The sequence below is a fragment of the Lepus europaeus genome, chromosome 7, assembly GCF_033115175.1.
Source record: "Lepus europaeus isolate LE1 chromosome 7, mLepTim1.pri, whole genome shotgun sequence".
Classification (NCBI taxonomy): domain Eukaryota; kingdom Metazoa; phylum Chordata; class Mammalia; order Lagomorpha; family Leporidae; genus Lepus; species Lepus europaeus.
In genome coordinates, this window is record NC_084833.1 from 63,447,599 (window position 1) to 63,469,187 (window position 21,589).

The 21,589-nt window shown below is 42.0% G+C and overlaps 1 protein-coding gene across 1 annotated transcript in view; it reads left to right on the plus strand.

Moving 5' to 3' along the window:
• The window catches only part of PAAF1 (proteasomal ATPase associated factor 1), a 33,014-nt gene that overhangs the window by 4,505 nt on the left and 6,920 nt on the right, over positions 1-21,589 (plus strand). The window contains exons 3-10 of the mRNA XM_062196696.1: positions 994-1,097; positions 6,395-6,484; positions 11,337-11,435; positions 12,073-12,223; positions 12,827-13,021; positions 15,484-15,575; positions 17,213-17,328; positions 18,637-18,719. Of these exons, the coding sequence (XP_062052680.1) occupies positions 994-1,097; positions 6,395-6,484; positions 11,337-11,435; positions 12,073-12,223; positions 12,827-13,021; positions 15,484-15,575; positions 17,213-17,328; positions 18,637-18,719 (930 nt within the window). The remainder of the gene's footprint in view (positions 1-993; positions 1,098-6,394; positions 6,485-11,336; positions 11,436-12,072; positions 12,224-12,826; positions 13,022-15,483; positions 15,576-17,212; positions 17,329-18,636; positions 18,720-21,589) is intronic.

The window sequence follows — 21,589 nt, forward strand, 5'->3', positions numbered from 1 at the left end:
TTTCTTTTTTTGCAGATAGAAAAGTAGGATTTATTTAAGTCAGAAGCCTACAGATATCAGGAAGGGGGCTCTAAGAGAGGCAGACCCCTATGTCTTTGTTCTTAATTTAGTCTTTCAGTGTATTCCATTGTAAATAGGTTTGCCTAACCTAATGCTCTTTCCGTTTCATCTGACCTGAGTTTTTTTAAAGATTTATTTTTATGTATTTTTTTTTTTAAGATTTATTTATTTGAAAGTCAGAGTTACACAGAGAGAGAAGGAGAGGCAGAGAGAGAGAGGTCTTCCATCTGCTGGTTCATTCCCCAGTTGGCCGCAATGGCCGGAGCTGTGCTGATCCAGAGCCAGGAGCCTCCTCTGGGTCTCCCACGCAGGTGCAGGGGCCCCAAGAATGGGGGCAATATTCTACTGCTTTCCCAGGCCATAGCAGAGAGCTGGATCGGAAGTGGTGCAGTCAGGACTCAAACCAGCGTCCATATGGGATACCAGCACTGCAGACAGAGGCCCAACCCATTATGCCACAGCACCGGCCCCAGTATTTTTATGTATTTGAAAGAGTTACAGACAGAGGGAGAGACAGAGAGAGGCCTTCCATCTGCTGGTTCACTCCTCAAATGGCTGCAAAGGCTAGGAGTGTGCCAGGCCTAAACCAAGAGCCTGGAGCTTCTGGGTCTCCCACATGGATGCAGGGGCCTACGCACTCGGGTCATCCTCTACTGCTTTTCCAGGCACATTAGCAGGGAGCTGGATCCGAAATGGAGCAGCTGGGTTTTGAACTGGCACCCATATGGGATGCCAGCATTGCAGGGGTGGCTTTACCCACTGTTTCACAACACCAGCCCCTTACCTGACTGTTAACGCATACTGTTTTTTTGTTTTTTTTTTTGTTCTAAATGGGCATCTCATCTGTAGAGATGCCTGAATTGGACCTTCCAGGAAAAAAAAATCTTAAATTTTTCTTGTTTTTCTAAGCTATGCGTCTTTTGTGCTCTACAGGGAAGCCATCTTTGTATGGCAGCCTGACTTGTCAAGGACTTGGCCTAGATGGTGTCCCCGAGGTTACAGCTTCAGAAGGGTTTATTGTGAATGAAGTCAACAAGGTATATTCTTACACCTTTTAAATGTGGTGGGATGTGTATCTGCTTTAGATATTTATATGGTTGTTTTGCATCTATGTCATCTCCATTTCATTTCTACAGTAATCAAAAGTTTTGCTACCTTTGAATGTCGAGCTTTTTCTCATAGTTACATGTACTTTTAAATTCAAACTTCTGCTTACTTACATCAGCTCTGATAATTTGAGCTGCGTATGTAATTTTAACTCATTTAGTAGCAGATGAAATTAGCTTTTTTTTTTTAAAGGATTAATTTCCATTTTATTTTTCCAGAGGATAGTTTCTTTTCAGCCCTTAAAGACTAAGCTCCTTACATGGGCTTTGTGGAGGCCCTGGGGCAGCACCAGCAGGTCTAAATCAGCAAGGTGGTGTTTGGTCCTTCCCGGCTTCAGGAGATTGATTTCTGACAATTTTGCTGTGACTGCTACAACTCACACAATAACGTAGCTTGGGAAGCACATAGGTTTTGTAGACACTTGCTTTGGAGATGTCCCTAATGGCTTCAGCCTCCACTATATTTCAGATGACCAACTTCTTAATGGCCTTGTCCTTGGGCATACATCCAGCACAGTTTTTGTGGAAGACAGGCTGCACATGGCTGCGGCCCTTTTAGGCATGGCTGTTGTTCCTTCGCCATCTTGGAAGCAAGGATTCAAAATACTGAAATTAATATCTTACTTAACCTGATGTATCTAAGATATTATTTCAACTTGTAATGAATATAAAACAATTAATGAGATATTTTACATTTCGTTTTTCTCATTAAGTCTTCAAATTCCTATGTGTGGTTTACACATGAGGCACATCTCAATTCAGACTGTAATATTTTATTGGAAATACTTGATCTGTATTGAATTTACAATTAAAAACATTGATTCACATACCTCAAAAGTTCCAAACATACCTAAAAGCTTTCCAGTAATTGAATGAAGTATCAGTTTTTAAGTTAATCTTTAGAATTAAATAAAATTAAAAATTAAATTCTTCATTTGTATTTCCCACATTTCAGTTATTCTGTAGCCTTATGTGGCTAATACCTAGCATATGGGACAATATTGCCTTACAATCTGTGTGTGGCTAGGCCTTCATTAGTAGTACGTGATAGTTTTCTCATTTGTCTTTAAGGTAAATAGATGGCTAAGCTACATGTTTTACAACCCATGATTAGCCTTTCCTTACTCATGACTGCTACAGTCAGTTTGTATTGGTGGGATGAGTCCCAAAGGGTGAACCAGCCTTTTTTTCTCTTTTTTTGTATAATTTTTAGTTGTAGAGGTTTTTTTTTTTTTTTTTTTTTTTTTTTTTTAAGATTTGTTTATTTATTTGAAAGGCAGAGTTACAAGGGGGGGAGAGAGAAAGAGAAATCTTCCTTCCACTGATTGATTCCCAAAATGGCTGCAGTGAACAGGGCTGGGCCAGGTCCTCCACATTGGTGGCAGGGTCCCAAGCACTTGGGCTATCCTCATCTGCTTTTAGGTGCATTAGCAGGAAGCTGAATTGGAAGTGGAGCACCCAGGACTCAAACTGGTGTTCATATGGGAAGCCTGCATCATAGGTGGTGGCTTAACCCACTCTGCCACAACATTGGCCCCAGTTGTAAAGAGTATACCAACAAGAGACTGGCTTTGTTGAGTAGCGCTAAGGCCATCACCTGTAAAGCAGCATCCTATATGGGCACTGGGTTGAATCCCAGCTGCTCCACTTCTGATTCAGCTCGCTGCTAATGCACTTGGGAAAGCAGCGGAAGATGGCCCAAGAACTTGTGCCTCTGCATCCACAAGGGAGACCTGGATGAAGCTCTTGGCTTCAGCCTGGCACAGTTCTGGCTGTTGCAGCCATTTGGGGAGTGAACCAGTGAATGGAAGATTTCTATCTCTGTCCCTCCCTCTCTATAACTCTGTCTTTAAAATAAAGGAATCTTTAAATAATAGAGAATGCTTTGTTTATTTTGCATAAGACCTTTAGCAAATGTTCATTCATTGCCTTCTTTGTACAAGGTAATAGACTGAATGTTATAGATTTTATATTTGTTTTTCATAAGCAGCTATGGTTGTAGAAAGTGTCAGATCGGGATGTAAATTTTCATTAACTCTGATGCTTACCAGCTATATGATTTTGGACAAGTAACTTACATCTCCAAACCTCAGTTTCCCTATTTGTAAAATACAGATGAAATTTTGCCTCACAAAGTGTGATTAATAGGGAATGAGACTAGTTTAGATGCAACAAAAATGTTATAGAAGTTATTGTTGCTTATTGTAACAGCCCCCTGAAATTGACATTTTTGGAGATTGATTTATTTTATTTGAAAGGCAGAGTTAGAGAGGGAGAGGGAGAGCCCTTCTATCTTCTGTTTTTTCCCCCAGATGACTGCAGCTACTGGTACTGGGCCAATCCGAAGCCAGAAACAAGGAGCTTCTTCTGGTCTCCCATGTGGGTGCAGGGCCCAAGCATTTCAACCGCTTCTGCTGCTTTCCAGGCCCATTAGCAAGGAGCGGGATCGGAAGTGGAGCAGCCGAGAATTGAACTGGCACCCATATGGGATGATGGGGCTGCAGGCGGTGGCTTAATCTGCTATGCCACAGTGCTGGCTCCTGGAATTGACATTTTAACTTTCCTCTTTGCAGATAAGCAAACTCAGAAGTTAATTAATGCCTAATAATTGAAGACAGTTAGACTGTGTACTGGAATTGAAACCCAGTTTTGGGATCAGTGCTGTGGTGTAGCGGGTAAAGCCACTGCCTACAGTGCCAGCATCCCATATGGGCGCTGGTTCGGGTCCCAGCTGTTCCACTTCCGACTAGCTCTCTGCAATGGTCTGGGGAAGCAGTGGAAGATGGCCCAAATCTTTGGGCCCCTACACTCACATGGGAGACCTGGATTGGCTCAGCTCCAGCTGTTGCAGCCATCTGGGGGGGTGAACCAGTGAATGGAAGACCTCTCTCCCTCTCTCTCTCTCTCTCTCTCTCTCTCTCTCTGCCTCTGCCTCTGCCTTTCTGTAACTCTGCCTTTCAAATAAATAAATAAATCTTTAAAAAAAATAAAGAAGAAACCCAGTTCTGATTCCAAGTAATACCACCTTGCAAACCTATATTTTTCTCAGGTGTTTTGCTAATGTACATCTGCAGCCTGGGTGCTGATATTTAGGTTACTTTTTTCTTGAGCCCTGAAAATTCTATGTATATTTTAGAGTTAACAGCACATCTCAGTTCATAACTCCAGTTTTTTATTGGACATACTTGATCTGTATTTCTTCCCTTCATACTCAGGCCTGGCAACAAACCCTATCTCTTCAAACAGCATTGCTAATTACTCCATGAACCTGCTGGGTGGGTTCAGACAGTAAGTGCTTATGGTTTAACATTCATTTGTCACTTTGCCATTTGATGTTGCTACATCGTCCTTTTAAACAGTAGATCTGTCATTATGCTTCAATGCCTAACTCTGGAGGATTTAAAAAAAGTTTGAGTTTTATTTTAGTGTGGCATACTCATACTTTTCCCCCTTGAATTTTGTCTGTTTCATTATCTCCCGCAGCTTTTCTTTAAAATGCTTTAACAGCATGATTGTCTATTGCTTACATTCGAAGGTAGTTCAACAGTTATCTTCCTCTGTAGTCGTTCATGAGTTAAAGGTTGATTTGCAGGATTTCTAAGCAGGAGAAAAGCACTGATTCTTTAACTCTTTCACGTAATTTGCCCTAAAGAAATGAAGTCATCTGAGACCAATTCTTCCAGAGGCCTGAACACTGTTTTAGAACTCCTTGCATTCTTGAGGGTATGAATATTCAGCCAAGATGGTTTAGCTGACTCTTTAGTTCCTGGTACAATAGGCAGTTCCAAATCCAGGTCAGCTATCTTGGAACAGTATGGGCTTTATCGTGCGGTTAGAAGCGAAAACTCACTGAATGAAAGGCCTCAGGCAGCCAGGCATGGATGTGCTGGTAAGAAAGTACTGTTTGTATAGGTATTCTAATTGTCTTTTACAAGGAGTAGGTCACCTGTAATAAGAGCATATTCATTTATGGTGATGAGAGTGTTACGACTTTGAAACTGTTCTTTCTAATGAAGTGTGAGGATCTGTGCTTGTTGGATATGAAGAGGTTCAGAAAATCTTGATTGTAGAAGACACAGCCATTTCCAGAGACTGTGAAGTGATGCTGCCTGTGAGATTAGAGGTCAGGGGCCTTTGTGGGGCGTGCAGCTCCTGAGCTCCTCACAGGAGGTACACAGTTAGGTGGTGATGTTGGCATTTTGCTTGTACAGTAAAGGACTGTCATAGTGCAAGAATCCTTGAGTAAGAGTTTACCAAACCTTTTACATCTCTATGTATGCTACCTTGACATGCCAACATAGAAAGGTGCTTCAAAAAGGTTGGTGGAAAACTAGAATTAAAAGATTAGCTTATTTTGGTGCAAAAAATTTTGAAATCCGTGAAGATAAGTATCTTCAAAAAGTTAATGGAAAATGCATATTATGTAAAGATTATCCATGGGTTTCAAAATAATACACCAAAATAAACTTATATATTGAAAAATTTTATTTACTTTCATTTTACTTGAAAGAGTGATGGGGGTGGGGGGGAGAGAAGGAGATGGGGACAGATAAGGTAGAAAGAAATCTTCCCACTTGCTGATTTGTTCTCCAAATGCCTGCAATAGCCCAGGCAGGACCAGGCCAAAAGCAGGACCCCGGAACTCCATCCAGATCTCCCACATGAGTGGCAGGAGCCGAGGGACTTAGGCTGTCTTCTACTGCCTTCCCCAGCACATCAGCCAGGACTTACACTGATACTCTAATATGGGATGTGTCATCAGCTTCACCTGCTGCACCACAGCACTGACCCCCAGGCTCACTTTTAGGCTTGTGTTTAGCCCCTGGGCTCGGGGACTGGAGCTGACTTTTCTCTCATCTCTTTATGCACTCTTCTGAGGATCCCACTCCTTGTCCCGCTGCAGGTTGACAGTATTGTATTAGATTTTCATCTAAAAGTTAATACCATTATACTTACCAGTTGTATCTTCATTGATCTGTCTTCTGTAGGACAGTTTACTTCAATTTGAAGATAATGGCATTTCAGTGATACCAAATTACTTTGCAGCCCTCTGTGTTTAAAGGACAGCTAAGATATGGGGGAATAATAATTTTATGGTCTGGGAAAGGAAGTTTGGAGAAGATACGCTCTAGAAGATGAGAATTTCCTGTAGTCCTGTGTTCTTGAAGAGACTTTAATTTCATTGGAGTAGCTTTACTGATGGTTTTCACTTTTTCCTCTTTGTTTAGAAAAGCATTCATATTTCCTGTCCGAAGGAAAATGCATCTTCTAAGTTTTTGGCACCATATACTACTTTTTCCAGAATTCATACAAAGAGTGTAAGTACTTTGATACAATTAAGAGAAAAATGTAATAGCATGTTAACTTTTTGTTTTATCTGCTTGTCTAGTGCTATAAATATATTCATAATTAATGTATCTTTCATTTATTTTGCCTTGTATGATGGTACAGGTAATCAAATGTGAAATGTTTGACAAAAACATGTACTCAGGTCCACATAGAATATGTGTATAAAATCTGTTTATTGGTAAACTTAAAGATGTATGAAATTTTCTTTGATGTTTTAGCAGAGATACTTAGCAGATTTCGGATAGTGATAGAATGGTGGATGCCTGCGTAATATGCCACTACTTGTATTTTATTCCTTTGTTTACAGTGCAAGGACACTTTCTCAAAACTCCAGTAAGACCAGATTGAAGAATAGTTTTCAGAAATCTTTGTAATAAAACCCTTTCTACTACCATGAGCTTTTCCAAATTAACAGTTAGAAACTGATGAATAAACTGATCACATTAAAGTTGTCTGCTTTTTCCTGTGTAGCATATTTTTTAAAAGAGCTGTTTGTTACTGTTATTGTGAAAACAAATATGTATTTAATGATTAATATTTAGGAAATATAAAAGGAAGTGAAAATTACTTCTATTTCTATAACCTAAAAATAACTGTTGTAAATTTGCTTCACTGTAGCCTTTACAAATAATGTAGTAGTAATAGCTAATATTTACTGTTTGCTTACTATGAGCCAGCATCATGCTAAACTTTATATATCATTATTGTAATTCTAGCAATCTTTTTTTTTTTTTAAGATTTATTTATTTATTTGAAAGAATTACACAGAGAAGGAGAGGCAGAGAGAGAGAAAGAGAGAGAGGTCTTCCATCTGCTGGTTCACTCCCCAGTTGGCCACAACAGCTGGAGCTACACTGATCCAAAGCCAGGAGCCAGGAGCTTCTTCAGGGTCTCCCATGTGAGTGCAGGGGCCCAAGGACTTGGGCCATCTTCTGCTGCTTTCCTAGGCTGTAGCAGAAAGCTGGACTGGAAGTGGAGCAGCTGGGACTTGAAATGGCACCCATATGGGATGCCAACACTGTAGGCAGTGGCTTTACCCACTATGCCACAGTGCCAGTCCCTATCAGTCTTTTCTTTAAATATTTTACCAAAGCACATTTTTATATTACATGCTTTCTTTTTAATTAAAGATTTATTAATTGATTTGAAAGAGTGACAGAATGGGAGAGAGAGAGAGAGAGAGAGAGAGATAGAGATAGACATAGAGATAGAGATAGAGATAGAGATAGAGATAGAGATAGAGATAGAGATTTCATCCACTGGCTTACTCCCCAGATGGCTGTAATAGCCAGGGTCAGGCCAGGCTGCCAGGAGCTTGGAACTCCATTCCAGTCTCCCACATGGGTGGCAGAAGCCCAAGGACTTGGGCCATCTTCTGCTGCTCTTCCAGGATTGGAAGCAGAGCACCCAGGTCTTGAACCGGCCTTCCAACATGGTATGTTAGCATTGTGAGTGATGACATTGCTCCCTGCACCACAACACCAACCTCCATGCTATTTTATAACATGGTTTTGATTACTTATAAGTGTTCTGTGTCATCTTTCTATGTATTCTTTTACTTATTTACTTGATAAGTAGAATAACAAAGAGACGGAGAGATAGATCTTTCATCCACTGTTCACCCCCTAAATGCCCACAATAGGTCTGGGCCAGGCCAAAGCCAGGAGCTGGGGACTCTATCTTAGAGTTTCCCACATGGGTGACAGGAACCCTAGTACTTGGGTTATCTGCTGCCTTCCCAGACACATTAGCAGAAAGCTGGATTGGAAGTCAATCCCAGGCACTGTGATATAGGATGTGGGGATCCCAAGCCACAGCTTAACCTGCTGTACCACAACAGTCAGCCTTACATCATCTTTTAAAATCTACGTAGTGATAGGCCCAGTCTTGTGGCGTAGGGGGTTAAGCCACTGTGATGCTGGCATCCCATATTAGAGCACACCAGTCTAAGCTTGGCTACTCCAAATAGAGTTCCAGGTTCCTGGCTTCAGCCTGGCCCAGCCCTGCCTATTGCAGCCATCTGGGGAGTGGAATCAGCAGATAGAAGATCTCTTTCTTTCTCTGATTCTCCTTCTATCTCTGTCGCTGTACCTTTCAAATAAATAAATAAGCATATTTTTAAAAAGCTGCAATGCTTTGTTTTATGACTTTACTGTCATTTATTTTTCTAGTTTTTTATTACTGTATGTGCAGGTATTCCCAACTTCATGATTTCAAATTTTTTAAGTATACTTGCAGCTAAACTTCTACTTAAGAAGGTAGAAAGAAATTGGAATACATGTGTTAAATAGAATTGTTGGGTTATAGAATATGTTCTAACTGACTTCTGTTACACTGACTTGTGGGGTTAATCATTGCTGTACATTTCCTCTGAAAAGCATACTGTGTGGTGCCCACAGTGCGTGTGTTCACGTCTCACGAGGTCTTCACTATCACGGCTGCACATTCTGCTACTGAAGATCATGTTGAATGCTTACCATAAGGCAGTTGTAGTGCCAGCTACATTATTTTTGAAATTATGTAAATTTGTTTTTATTTTAGTATTTTTTTTTTTGACAGGCAGAGTGGACAGTGAGAGAGAGAGAGAGACAGAGAGAAAGGTCTTCTTTTGCCATTGGTTCACCCTCCAATGGCCGCCGTGGCTGGCACACTGCAGCCGGTACATCGTGCTGATCCGAAGCCAGGAGCCAGGTGCTTCTCCTGGTCTCCCATGGGGTGCAGGGCCCAAGCACTTGGGCCATCCTCCACTGCACTCCCAGGCCATTTATTTTAGTATTTTCATTTTTAAAATTCCAATTTTAAAATTATTAAACAACTCATAACATCATAAGGTAACTCATCTTCTACCCCAGTGATTAAATTGTCATCTTTATTTGATATATATGATTAATTCATTGTCTGTTGTTTTGTTATCATGAAGCTCAGGAATAGATCTTTAGCTTTGGAATCTGACCTAGATTTGTATACTGGTTCCTAACATGTGGCCTTCGGGGATTACTCAGTCTCTTCTTAGGCCTCAGTTTGCTCATGTGAAAAACAGGAGTCACACCTAACAGATTTTTGGGAGGTTACTTGAGGTATTGTTTATTACCTGTATGGTACATAGTAGGTATTTATGGATGGTAGATCCCATTCCTGTTTTTCTTTAACAAAAGTTTGGACATGAGGCCACTGCCTGCAATACCGGCATCCCATATGGACACCGGTTCAAGTCCCAGCTGCTCCACTTCTGATCCAGCTCTCTGCTATGGCCTTGGGAAAGTAGAAGATGGCCCAGGTCCTTGGGCCCTTGCAGCCACGTGGGAGACCCGGAAGAAGCTGCTGGCTCCTGGCTTCAGATTGGTGCAGCTCTGGCCATTGTGGCCATCTGGGGAGTGAACCAGTGGTTGGAAGACTTCTCTCTCTCTCTGACTCTGACTCTGTAACTCTGCCTTTCAAATAAATAAATAAGTCTTTAAAAATTTTTTTTGGACTAAGAAGATAGCTGGTATGGTCTTTAATCTGTTAATTCCTAACATTTTGTAAGAAATAGGTAGTTTAGACCTAATTTCTTTTTAAGGATAGGCACTGGGGATAAGTAACACAAAGTCCCTGTTTCCTGAGAGGATATAATACGATATATCAAAGTTTCTCAGCCTCGGAACTATTGACATCTTGACCTGGATCCTTCGTTATAGAGCACTGTTCTATGCATTGCAGGGCATTTAGCCGCATCCAGTACCTCAACCTGTAACAGGCCACTGTCCCTCCTCCCTGAATCTTGTTTCCAGATGTTGCCACATATCTGCTAGGGAAGGCAGTCCTCCTTTCTGTGTGTTGGCTGCTGACCATTACAATGTGTGAATATAGTGCTGAGATATTCTCAGGGAGGAAATGATGAGTCTCTTGTGAGGGAGTTGGGAAAACCTTTGGGAAGTAGGTCATTTTTTTTATCATTGATGGTGCCCTTTTGCTATTTCTCTTTCTCTTGTGTAAGTTTACTAAGAGATGATTCATCCATTTATTAAAATTGAAGAATCTCCAATTAAGTTAATAGTGCTTTAATTCTGAGGAACCAAAATAAAGAAGGAAAGTCTTAAAATGTTATAAATTTACCCAAATATTCCTATAGTTCTTGCCAAATCTCTTCATTATGGCTTAATTGACATAGAGTGAAAATGGGAGATTAGATAATTAAAGTCACAGTCTACTTTTCCTTAATTTAGGCCATGTGGGAGTCAGTGTTGCTGGGAATATGTCAGACATTTCTGAAATACTTGGAACTGGATGTTTTCTTTTAATGCCATTTAATAAGAAGGGTATACGTGCAAGAAGTGATTGCTGATACTAGAACAGCAGAAGTAAATCTGAGAATTCTGTATTACTTATTCTGAAACATTTATATATCTGTACGTAGATATATATGGAATCTATATGGAAGTATTTTTGTTATTCCTTGAATTCTAGTATGTATTGAAGGATGTTGTTTTGTTTATAAGTGGGTTTCTAAGAATTAGGAAAGCTACTGCAAAAAAATTAGCAGAGGGTAGAAACTATGAAAACAAAATGGGGACAGGGAAAGTGTTTTAGCTGAAGCAGGAGACTATAGATGTTTATGGGAGTGTTGTCTTGTTCGGAAAAGTAGAAGGCATTGGCTCTGGTCTTGTTGGGAAGTAAGTGATAATAACTCATCCTTCACATCAAACACGTGTCTTTTGTATTGGGAGGCATAGGCTTGAAGATGTCTTGGAGGAGTGTGGAAAAAGGGAGGGTTATAGGATCTGTCACAGAAATAAGAGTAATTCCTTACTTACAACATTTGTTGTTTTGTCTTTTGAACAGATAACATGCCTGGACATTTCCAGTGGAGGCGGCCTTGGTGTGTCTTCTAGTACTGATGGGAACATGAAGATCTGGCAGGCTTCCAATGGAGAATCCAGAGTAAAGGATTTGGATATTTAAGGTTTTATACATGAAGGGTAGCTTGAGAAACCCTGATGGGTCATGGAAGGAAGAGTGGCCCATGCTAAAAATGTAGGGTCACTGGACATGCATTGACTTCTGTTCTCCCATTTGTTGATTATAATACCATTCTCAAACTTAGTGATTTCGCAGATCAGAGTTGGGCTGGAAGAGTTGAGAAGCCAGGCCAGTGAATATCTAAGTGAGTGGGCCCTTGACTGAACTGCCTTCAGTGATTGGTTTCCAATACTGAGCTGTTACACTGAATATATGACTGAGCCTGCAACCTAAGTAGAGGATTTTAAGAAGAGAGAAATTTAAGTTCCCAAGCCTTCTCAGTTCCTTATTCCTAGAACTAGATAGACTTAGGGGTGGATGTGAGAGCAAGGGAATTCAGTTCTATAACATTTTTGCTAAATCCCAGGAAAGGGAGCCAGCAGCTCTTAGAACACTACACGGTAGACAGATGAACTTAAGATATTCTTTGGACATCCTTCGTTAAACTTACCATTTGGTTATAGTATGTGGGTATTTCATAAGGGACCAAAATGTGGGAAGTGAGAACATTAAGGGATGGACAAGAGAACTAGCATGGAATTTTCTTTTGTTTTTCCAGAGAGTATTGGAAGGACATGTGTTTGATGTGAATTGTTGCAGGTTTTTCCCATCAGGCCTTGTGGTTCTGAGTGGGGGAATGGATGCCCAGCTCAAGATCTGGTCAGCAGAAGATGCTAACTGCGTGGTGACCTTCAAAGGTCACAAAGGAGGTATGAAGGGTGGCTTCTCCAAAAGGCTCCCTAATGATGCCCAGAGATGAATCACTGAAAAGAGAAAACAAAGGTAGTTAGTCACAGACACACAGGAAATTCGTCCGCTGGCTGTTTCTGATGAGCTGCTGTTTCCCCAAGGACCAGAAATTTCTTTGCTATTCAGTCATGATTGCTATCTAGAACTAACAGTCTTATACAAATAGTTGTTTTCTACAATTGATAAGAAAAAAAAGTATTCCTCAGGATATCATCTGTGTGTATGCTGAGAGTAATGAGAGAGGGCGATAAAGAAAAGTGCCTGCATTTTCTCATTAGTCCTTGGGCTGAGGTGACAGTGAAAGCAGGGTGGTGAATGACTGCATCACCGGACATCAGAGATAGATCAAGATAGAGCTGTGATTCCCATGGGTTTAAGTCGCAATTTATATTTACAGGATGCACTGGAATTGGGAGTGGTCCCAGGAATTGAACCCAGTGACCCATATGGGTTGTAGGCTCCCAAATCTTAACTGCCCTGCTGGACACCCACTGCTGCATGGAGTCACTGTGTTGCACTGTCTTCTCTTCACTTGGACTTCCTTTCTTCTTTATCCATTTTAGGTATCCTAGATACAGCCATTGTTGAGCGGGGCAGGAATGTGGTGTCTGGATCTCGAGATGGGACAGCACGACTTTGGGATTGTGGGCGCTCAGCCTGCTTGGGAGTCCTTGCAGACTGTGGTTCCTCCATCAATGGAGTGGCAGTGGGTGCTGCAGACAACTCCATAAACCTTGGCTCCCCAGAGCAGGTGCCCAGTAAGTCAGTGATGATACATGAGCCTGTTTTGTTTAAGAAAACCCTCTTCAGCATTTGCTTAGTTTCTTCTTTTTTCCCTTATCCTTTTTTGCTGCCATTTCTATTTTCACTACAAGATTAATACTTACTATTGCTCTTACATTGTTGTTGGTTTCAAATTGACAAAGGAAGTATATGTTAAGGTCAGCATGTTTGAGTAAGTACTTCCTGTAAAACATTAGTTTGCCTGAAATAAACTAAGATTTTTAAAAAGTTTTTATTTGAGGGGCCAGTGCTGTGATGCAGCGGGTTAATGCCTGGCCTGAAGCGCCGGCATCCCATATGGGTGCTGGTTTGAGTCCTGGCTGTTCCACTTCCGATCCAGCTCTCTGCTATTTCCTGGGAGAGCAATAGAAGATGGCCCAAGTCCTTGGGCCCCTGCACCCATGTGGGACACCTGCAAGAAGCTCCTGGTTCCTGGCTTCAGATTGGCACAGCTCCAGCTGTTGCAGCCAACTGGGGAATGAACCATTGGATGGAAGACCTCTCTCTCTCTCTCTGCCTCTCCTCTCTCTCTGTAACTCTGACTTTCAAATAAATAAATCTTTAATAAAAAAAAAAGTTTTTATTTGAGAAATAGATATCACAGGGAGAGGAGAGAGTGAGAGTGCATTCCTGTCTGGCATTAAGTTCACTCTCCAAATGTCCCAGCTGGGATTGGGCCAAGGCCAAAGCTGAGATCTGGGAACAAAATCTGGGTCTCCCATGTAGGTGGCAGGAGCCCAGTTATCGAGCTGTCACCACTGCCTCCCAGGGTCTGCATTAGCAGGAAGCTGGAGTCAGGAGCCAGAGCTGAGACTTAAACCCAGGAACTCTTCCATGGGATGTGAGCCTCTAAACTGCTAGGCCAACTGCTTCCTGAACTGGAGCACTCTTTGTAGTCATTTCTTAAAAATCCATGAGGCATGTTACTCTCCAACTTAAAAACCTCTGGTTGTCTCCCTTTATACCTGTATTGAGATGGTAACCCCTTAGCATGGCGTGTAACACACCCTGCTCTCTGACCCAGGATCCCCTCCAGCCTTCTGTTTGTTCTTGCAGCCCAGCAGCCCCTCGCCTTTGCCGCCTTATTTCCTTAGTCTGGAGGGCACTTCACACCACCATTCACATGACTGGTTTCCGTTCAGCATTCACGTTTCCGTTGAAAACTGACCCCAACAGAGCATTTTTATTTTTTATTTATTTTCTTTGAAGATTTATTTATTTATTGAAAGGCAGAGTGACAGAGAAAGAGGGAAAGATGGAGAGAGATGTTCTGTCTGCTCATTCACTCTCCAAATGGCCACAACGGACTGGTGCTGTGGTGTAGCGGGTTAAGCCGCCACCTGCCGTGCCAGCATCCCATATCGGCACCAATTCGAGACACAGCTGCTCCATTTCCGATCTAGCTCTCTGCTATGGCCTGGGAAAGCTTCCTCCTAGTATACACCTAGGAGGCAGAAGGTGATGACTCAGGTAGATGGGTCCTGCAACCCATGAGGGAGACCCAGATTGAGTTTTGGGCTTCTAGCCCTGCCTGTGCAGGCATTTGGGGAGTGAACCAACTGATGGAAGATCTCTCTCTCTATATATATACCCCTTGAAGTTAAAAAAAATTGTTAAAATTATCCTTCCATTCAGTCTCCCACATGTACTCATTTTGATACATTTCCTGTTTCATTCACTTTGTACAATTCACCGGTCTCAAAATATGCTACTTGTTTATTTACCTATAGTCTTTTTCCACTGGAATCCATGAGAATTAAGGGCCTTGCCTGTTCATTGCGAATTCTTAGTCCTAAAACAGTGTTGGATACATAGTAGACCCTCAATAGACATTCACTAAATGAGTAATTTCATTACAAACTCTGTGTGTGCATATTTAAGATTTATTTATTTATTTGAAAGAGTTACACAGAGAAAGAAAGAGAGAGAAAGATCCTCTATCCTCTGGTTCACTCCCCAAATGGCCTCAATGGCTGGTGGTGGGCCAGGCCGAAGCCAGGAGTTAGGAGCTTCCTCCAAGTCTCCCATGTGGGTGCAGGGACCCAAGAACTTGGGCCATCTTCTGCTCCTCTCCCAGGCACATTAACAGGGAGCTGAGTTGGAAGTGGAGCAGCCGGGTATCGAACCAGTGCCCATATGGGATGCCAGCATCTCAGGTGGTGGGCTTTCACTCACTATACCACAATGCTGGCCCATGGTGTTTTTAAATTTGAATTTATTGGGGATACATTTTACATATAGTCAAAATCATTCTTTTAATTTTATGTGAGTTGTACAGATATGTACAGTTGTGTAAATACCACAGCGAGATATGGAGCATAATTGTTTTAATAAATCACTGACACAGAGCATATTCAGTCAACATCCATCAGTATTTGTGCTTTGTGGGCACTGCCAGCCGACTGGCTGTTACTAACATAGCTCATCTATTGTGCAGGTGAACGGGAGGTTGGAACAGAGGCGAAAATGCTGCTGTTGGCCCGGGAAGATAAGAAGCTTCAGTGCTTGGGACTACAGAGCAGGCAGCCGGCAAGTGGTTCCTATTAGATATTTGAACTCTGAGGCACCCTGGGTCACTCAGATTCTTGAAAAGCTGTTTTGGAAACATTTCTGCTTGTTCCCACTGTTCATGGCACGGGTGAGAAGCAATGTAGTCTAGGGATGAAGAGCATGGGACTCGGAATAGGCACAACATATATCCTAGCTCTTCTGCTTACTGGTTGTCATGGTGGATAGGTTGCTTAGCTGCTCTGCGCCTCAGTTTCATTATCACTAAACTGGGCATAATGGGACTTACCTCACTGGGCTAAGGGATTAATTGCTGTGCTGTTTTGCAAGCTCACTTTCCCTCTCTGGTCCTCTGTGTACCCTCTGTAGAGTAATGTGGTTGGATAGCTTTCTCTTTATGGGGATTTCTACTTCTAAGGTGATGTGGAGAAATTCTGAGTAAAGGACTTGTATATTCAGAATTCTCAGTTATAATTAGTGAGCAGAATATGTTATAGAAGAACTACCACATTGTCCTCCTTCATCCCCTGAGGCTTTGCTGGGCAAACTGTGCTTTTAGCTACACTTGGTCTTGCCTGAGATGAGATTTTTAAAATGTCCTTTTAGCACCCATTGTCAAATCCAGAACAACTCTAATGATTTGGTTTTGGCCATAGGTTTTGTATTTCCATTTTGTCTTATTACTTACTCCATTGTCTGGTGATGTTTTCATTTTCAGAATTTGTTACCATTTAAAACAAATTTTTTAATTGGTCTATTTGAGAGGCAGAGAGAGACCCAGAGACAGAAAGTAGATGGAGAAAGAGAGATCCCCTTTGCTGGTTCACTTCCCAGATGTGTACAGTGGTCAGCTGAGAATTCGAACCAGGTCTCCCACGTGGGTGGCAGTGACCCAACTATCTAAACCATCACCTACTACCTACTAGGAAGTGCGTTAGTGGGAAGCTGGAATTCAGAGCAGAGCTGGGACTTGAACCCAGGGCGTCTGATATGGGATGTGGGAGCCCTACCCAGCAGCTTGATCATGAAGACAAATGCCTGCCTTGGACATTACCGATTTTGCACTAATTTTCATGTTGTCTTTTATTTCCAAAGAGAAATCAGGGTTTTGTGTTTTCCTTTCCCTTTTAGAACCTTAGAAGGAGATAAGATCATAAAGAATAAGTGAAAATCTAATAATTTCTCTTTTCAGATATTTGGCGAGAATTGTGGTTCCTTACATTGCCACTTTGTTTGTTTCTTTTCTTCTAAAGTATCTTACTGCAAAAGGCTGTTGGAAGCGTCATGGAACAAAACTTAAATGTAGGAACTGCAGGTGTTTTCTCAAATAGAGAGTTATAATGAGGGAGAAGGAGGATTTTTGGTGGCAGGGATCTTGGGAGTCAGTGTGTTGAGGGGTAGGAGTTTGAAAACTGCAGCCTCAGAATTTGGTGTTACATAAACTGCTTAAGTCATCAGCCAACCTCAGGTTCCTGGTATCTTCAGAGTGCTTCCTTCTCAGTGGTGAATGCTTTATTTATGTTCAAGAGTATTTAAAAGGAGAAAAAACATAATAATATCTCTAAAAATAGTAAAAAAAATTCCCTTTTTTGGTGTCTGTTTATTCCTGAAAACAAATTCATTTTTAAATAGCATCTTTGTCTCCTGCTTGTTCCCAGGTTTTCCTCTTTGTTGGCTCAGATGCCTTCAACTGCTGTACTTTCCTCTCTGGCTTCTCACTATTGGCTGGGACACAAGATGGAAACATTTATCAGCTGGATGCAAGGAGTCCAAGGTGAGTCACCATTTGTTTGCATGATGCAGGTCTTATACAGAGTGGAAAATTTTTTTTTTTTTGTCTTTAACATTGACTTAGCCTAGCATATGGTGACTCAAATCAAGGTTCTGTTTCTCCATTTATATATAGTATCTTTGTATGAATTGTCTGATTGTTCTTATTACACTCAGAGTCATATTGAGAGGTAATTTGATTTTTACTGTCCAACTTTAATGATTGCTCTGGAAAGTAAGCTTAAATATGAACTGACATTTCATTTTAAATTATCTAGAACTTTTAACTTTAAGCAGCTCAGTAATTTTCTCTATATTGGACCTGGGCTAGCCCAAGGCTGAATAATCATTTTTGGTTCAAGTAAGCCAACTCTGATTCCTTTTTTGCAGTCAGACCTGTCTGGATCTTAAAGACATCCAGAGAGGATCATACAGCCTCTGTGCTACAGAACTTCACAGTTTATATTCTCCCTTCCTTCTTTTATTTCTTTCCTTTGTTCAGCTAATACTTACTGAATGCCTCTGTGGTGGACTCTGCCTTTGAGGCACCTGGAGTCTAGTGGAAAGGTGCCCAAGTGGAAAAGCCTGTGCCGCAGCATGATCACTGACCTGCCAGGGCTGTCCCCGGGAAACTGAGGAGGCACCAAGCAGAGGGAGTGGAACGGGTGCTGCAAGGAGATGGGAAGCCTTGGGTCTTGAGTAGCAGTGAGCAAGTAAAGAAAGCAGAGAAGTATGAAGGCAGTGACAGCGTGGTGGTACATCAGCTTGACAGGTGGAAGAGGAAAGACAGGTGGAAGGTGAGGCCAGACAGGAAAGCAGGAGTTTTGCTTCCCATCCTCAGGAGTTTGGACTTTGTTCTAGGAACAGAGAAGAGATTCCAGGAGGGGTGACTAACTTACATCTTTTCTTCCATCATTTTAGTTGTTTTGTTTTTGCCTCCATAGAGGTAGAGAATCTTTGAACACTATTATAAAATCACTCTTACACTTGTATATTACATTGATTCTCACTCATTTTTCTGGTTAAGTCCTGACAATTTTAATACTTTAAAACTGGTCTTAATTCTGTGTGTGAAAAGATTATTGTTAACATTATCTTCAGCCCATGTCAGACCTCCCCTGAAACTAGGTTTTGGTGGTGACTGAGTTCATGTTCAGAGACATGTCAAGATTACTTCAAGGAGGTTTTGAATAACTTCCTTGATCCTGTTTGTCCTGTTTCTTTTTATGTGATTGGTATTATATGTTGAATGTAGTCAATTATTGCTTTTGAAGAAAAAGTATAAAACTGCCCCTCTTACTCTGACTCCTAGGGCTCCAGTACAAGTCATCCACAGATCAGGAGCACCAGTTCTGTCCCTGCTGAATTTCAGAGATGGATTCATTGCTAGCCAAGGTGGGTCCAGGGCCAATTAAAAGAGATGGTTCCATCTAGTTCAGTTCATTAAATATAGTTGTAAATGACTGATCTGGGCTGGATTGGGGTATAGTCCTCCATGATTCTTTGACATATTGTACATATCACAAAATGTTTATCACCATATGTTGTAATCATTTACGTCTCCCTGTAATCCAAGCTCCTTGAAAGTAGTGATTATGTTGTGTTCATCGTGTTATCTCAGCATGTAGCTCAATGCCCAGTATATAGTAGATGCTCATTAAACATTAGCACAGCAAATGGGGCAAGTGTTGTGGCACAGCCAGCTAAGCCACCGTTTGAAACGCCTGCATCCCATGTCAGGGTGCTGATTTGAGTCCTGGTTCCTCTGTTTCCCATCCAGCTCCTTGCTAATGTACCGTGGAAGGCCTCAGATGATGGCCCAAGTATTTGGGTCACTGCCACCCATGTGGGGAACCCAGAAGAGGCTCCTGGCTCCTGGCTTCGGCCTGGCCCAGCCTTGGTCCCTGCAGCCATTTGGGGAGTGAACCAGTGAATAGAAAATCTTTCTGTCTCTTCCTCTCTTTCTCTCTCTGTAACTCTGACTTTCAAATAAATAAATAAATAAATCTTTTTAAAAATCCTTTAAAAATAATAAATATACATATCTTTAAAAAATTGTTAGAGGGGCTGGTATTGTGGCATAATGGGTTAAGCCACCACCTTTGACACCAACATCCCATATACGTCCTCGCTGCTCCACTTCTGATCAGCTCCCTGCTAATTGCCTAAGAAAAGCAGCAGGGGGCCAAAGCGGTGGCACAGTGGGTTAAAGCCCCAGCCTGCAGCGCCAGCATCCCATATGGGCCCCAGTTCGAGTCCCGGCTGCTCCACTTCTGATCCAGCTCTCTGCTATAGCCTGAGAAAGCAGTAGAAGATGGCCCAAGTCTGTTTGCCCCTGCACCCATGCTGGAGACCCAGAAGAAGCTCCTGGCTTCTGGTTTAGGATCAGCTCAGCTCTGGCTACTGTGGTCATTTGGAGTGTGAACCAGTGGAATGGAAGACACCCCCCCCCCCCTCTGCTTCTCCTTCTCTCTGTGTAACTCTGACTTTCAAATAAATAAAATAATTTCTCTAAAAAAAGTAAGTATTGGTAAAATGTATATAACAACAAGAAGTTGGTAGTTTCAAATTAGCTTCAAAAGTAAAGTCAGTAAAGGAAACTAAAGAAACTTGGCAGTTAAATCAGTGTGTGACCTGGGTTGGACCCAGGTCACTAAGGAAAGACTGGTGAGATACAAATAGAAAGTGTGGAGTAGTGGACCAATATTGATGTCTTGGCTCTGACAAAAGTAAGATGCTAACATTTGGAAAAATTCAGACTGAGGGACATACAGGAGCTTTTTATACCGTCTTTAACTCTTCTGTAATCTAAAACCATTCCAAAATACAGTTGTTTTTAAGATGCAAATACGATCTTTAGCAAGGATAAAAAAATCAAATCAAGGATGCAGCTTGTTTCCCACTTTTGGCTGTCTCCTGCCGAGGATGCTGGCGGTTGTCCTTGAGATGGCTGCAGCCGGTCTCCCGAGTAACAGAGGACGCTGTCATCCCTTTAAGAATGAGGCCCATTTCCTCAAGAGCAGCCCACGGACTTACCAGACCCAGCCCTGACAGTTTTGGACTTTTGGGACGTAAACCACCAGATGGAAAATCTTTCATATGTTTGTCTCTATCTGTGTCTGTTCTCTCTCTCTCTGTGTCACTCTGCCTTTAAAATTAATTAAATAAATAATCTGAAAAAAGACTATCAGGAACCATATTTCAGTTCACTATAAGGAAATACTTTCCTTCTGTAAGAATGAAGTTGCCTAAGTGACCCAGACTCTGGAGGTGGACAAACATAGGCTGCTGGTTGAGAAATTGGACATAGATGATCTCTGAGATCCTTAGGAACTCTTTCATTATGAGTGAGGAGATTGAAATTGACAGATGAACAATATTTTTTATTAAAGATTTATTTACTTATTTATTTGAAACGTGGAATTAGAGAGAAGGAGGGACAGAGGGAGAGCTTAAGTCTGCTGGTTCACTCCCCAAATGCCTGCAACAGCCAGGGTTGGGCCATGCCAGAGCCAGAAGCCTGTAACTCCATCCAGGTCTCCCATGTGGGTGCAGGGGCCCAAGCACTTGGGCCATCTTCTGCTGCTTTCCCAGGCTCATTAGCAGGAACCTGGATCAGAAGTGGAGCATCTAGAACTTGAACTGGAGCTCATATGGGTTGCTGGCATTGCAGGCAGTGGCTTGACCTGCTGTGCTGCAATGCTGGCCTTCAGATGAATAATTTTTAAAAACCTTTTACTATAGAAGTCATTAAACATATCCAAAGTAGAGAGAATAGCATAAAAAACCAGTTGGACCCAATATCTACCTTCAGCTATTTTCAGTGTGTAACAGTGGCTAATCTTGTTATACCCATTTCCTTGTAGTCCCCAGCCATCAAATTATGAAACATATAACAAATATATTACTTCATCTGTCAGTTTCTCTGTATGTATTTTTTTTTTTTTTTTTTGACAGGCAGAGTGGACAGTGAGAGAGAGAGACAGAGAGAAAGGTCTTCCTTTGCCATTGGTTCACCCTCCAATGGCCGCAGCGGCTGGCGCGCTGCGGCCGGCGCTCTGTGCTGATCTGAAGGCAGAAGCCAGGTGCTTCTCCTGGTGTCCCATGGGGTGCAGGGCCCAAGGACTTGGGCCATCCTCCACTGCACTCCCTGGCCACAGCAGAGAGCTGGCCTGGAAGAGGGGCAGCCGGGACAGAATCTGGTGCCCCGACTGGGACTAGAACCCGGTGTGCCAGCGCCACAGGCGGAGGATTAGCCTATTGAG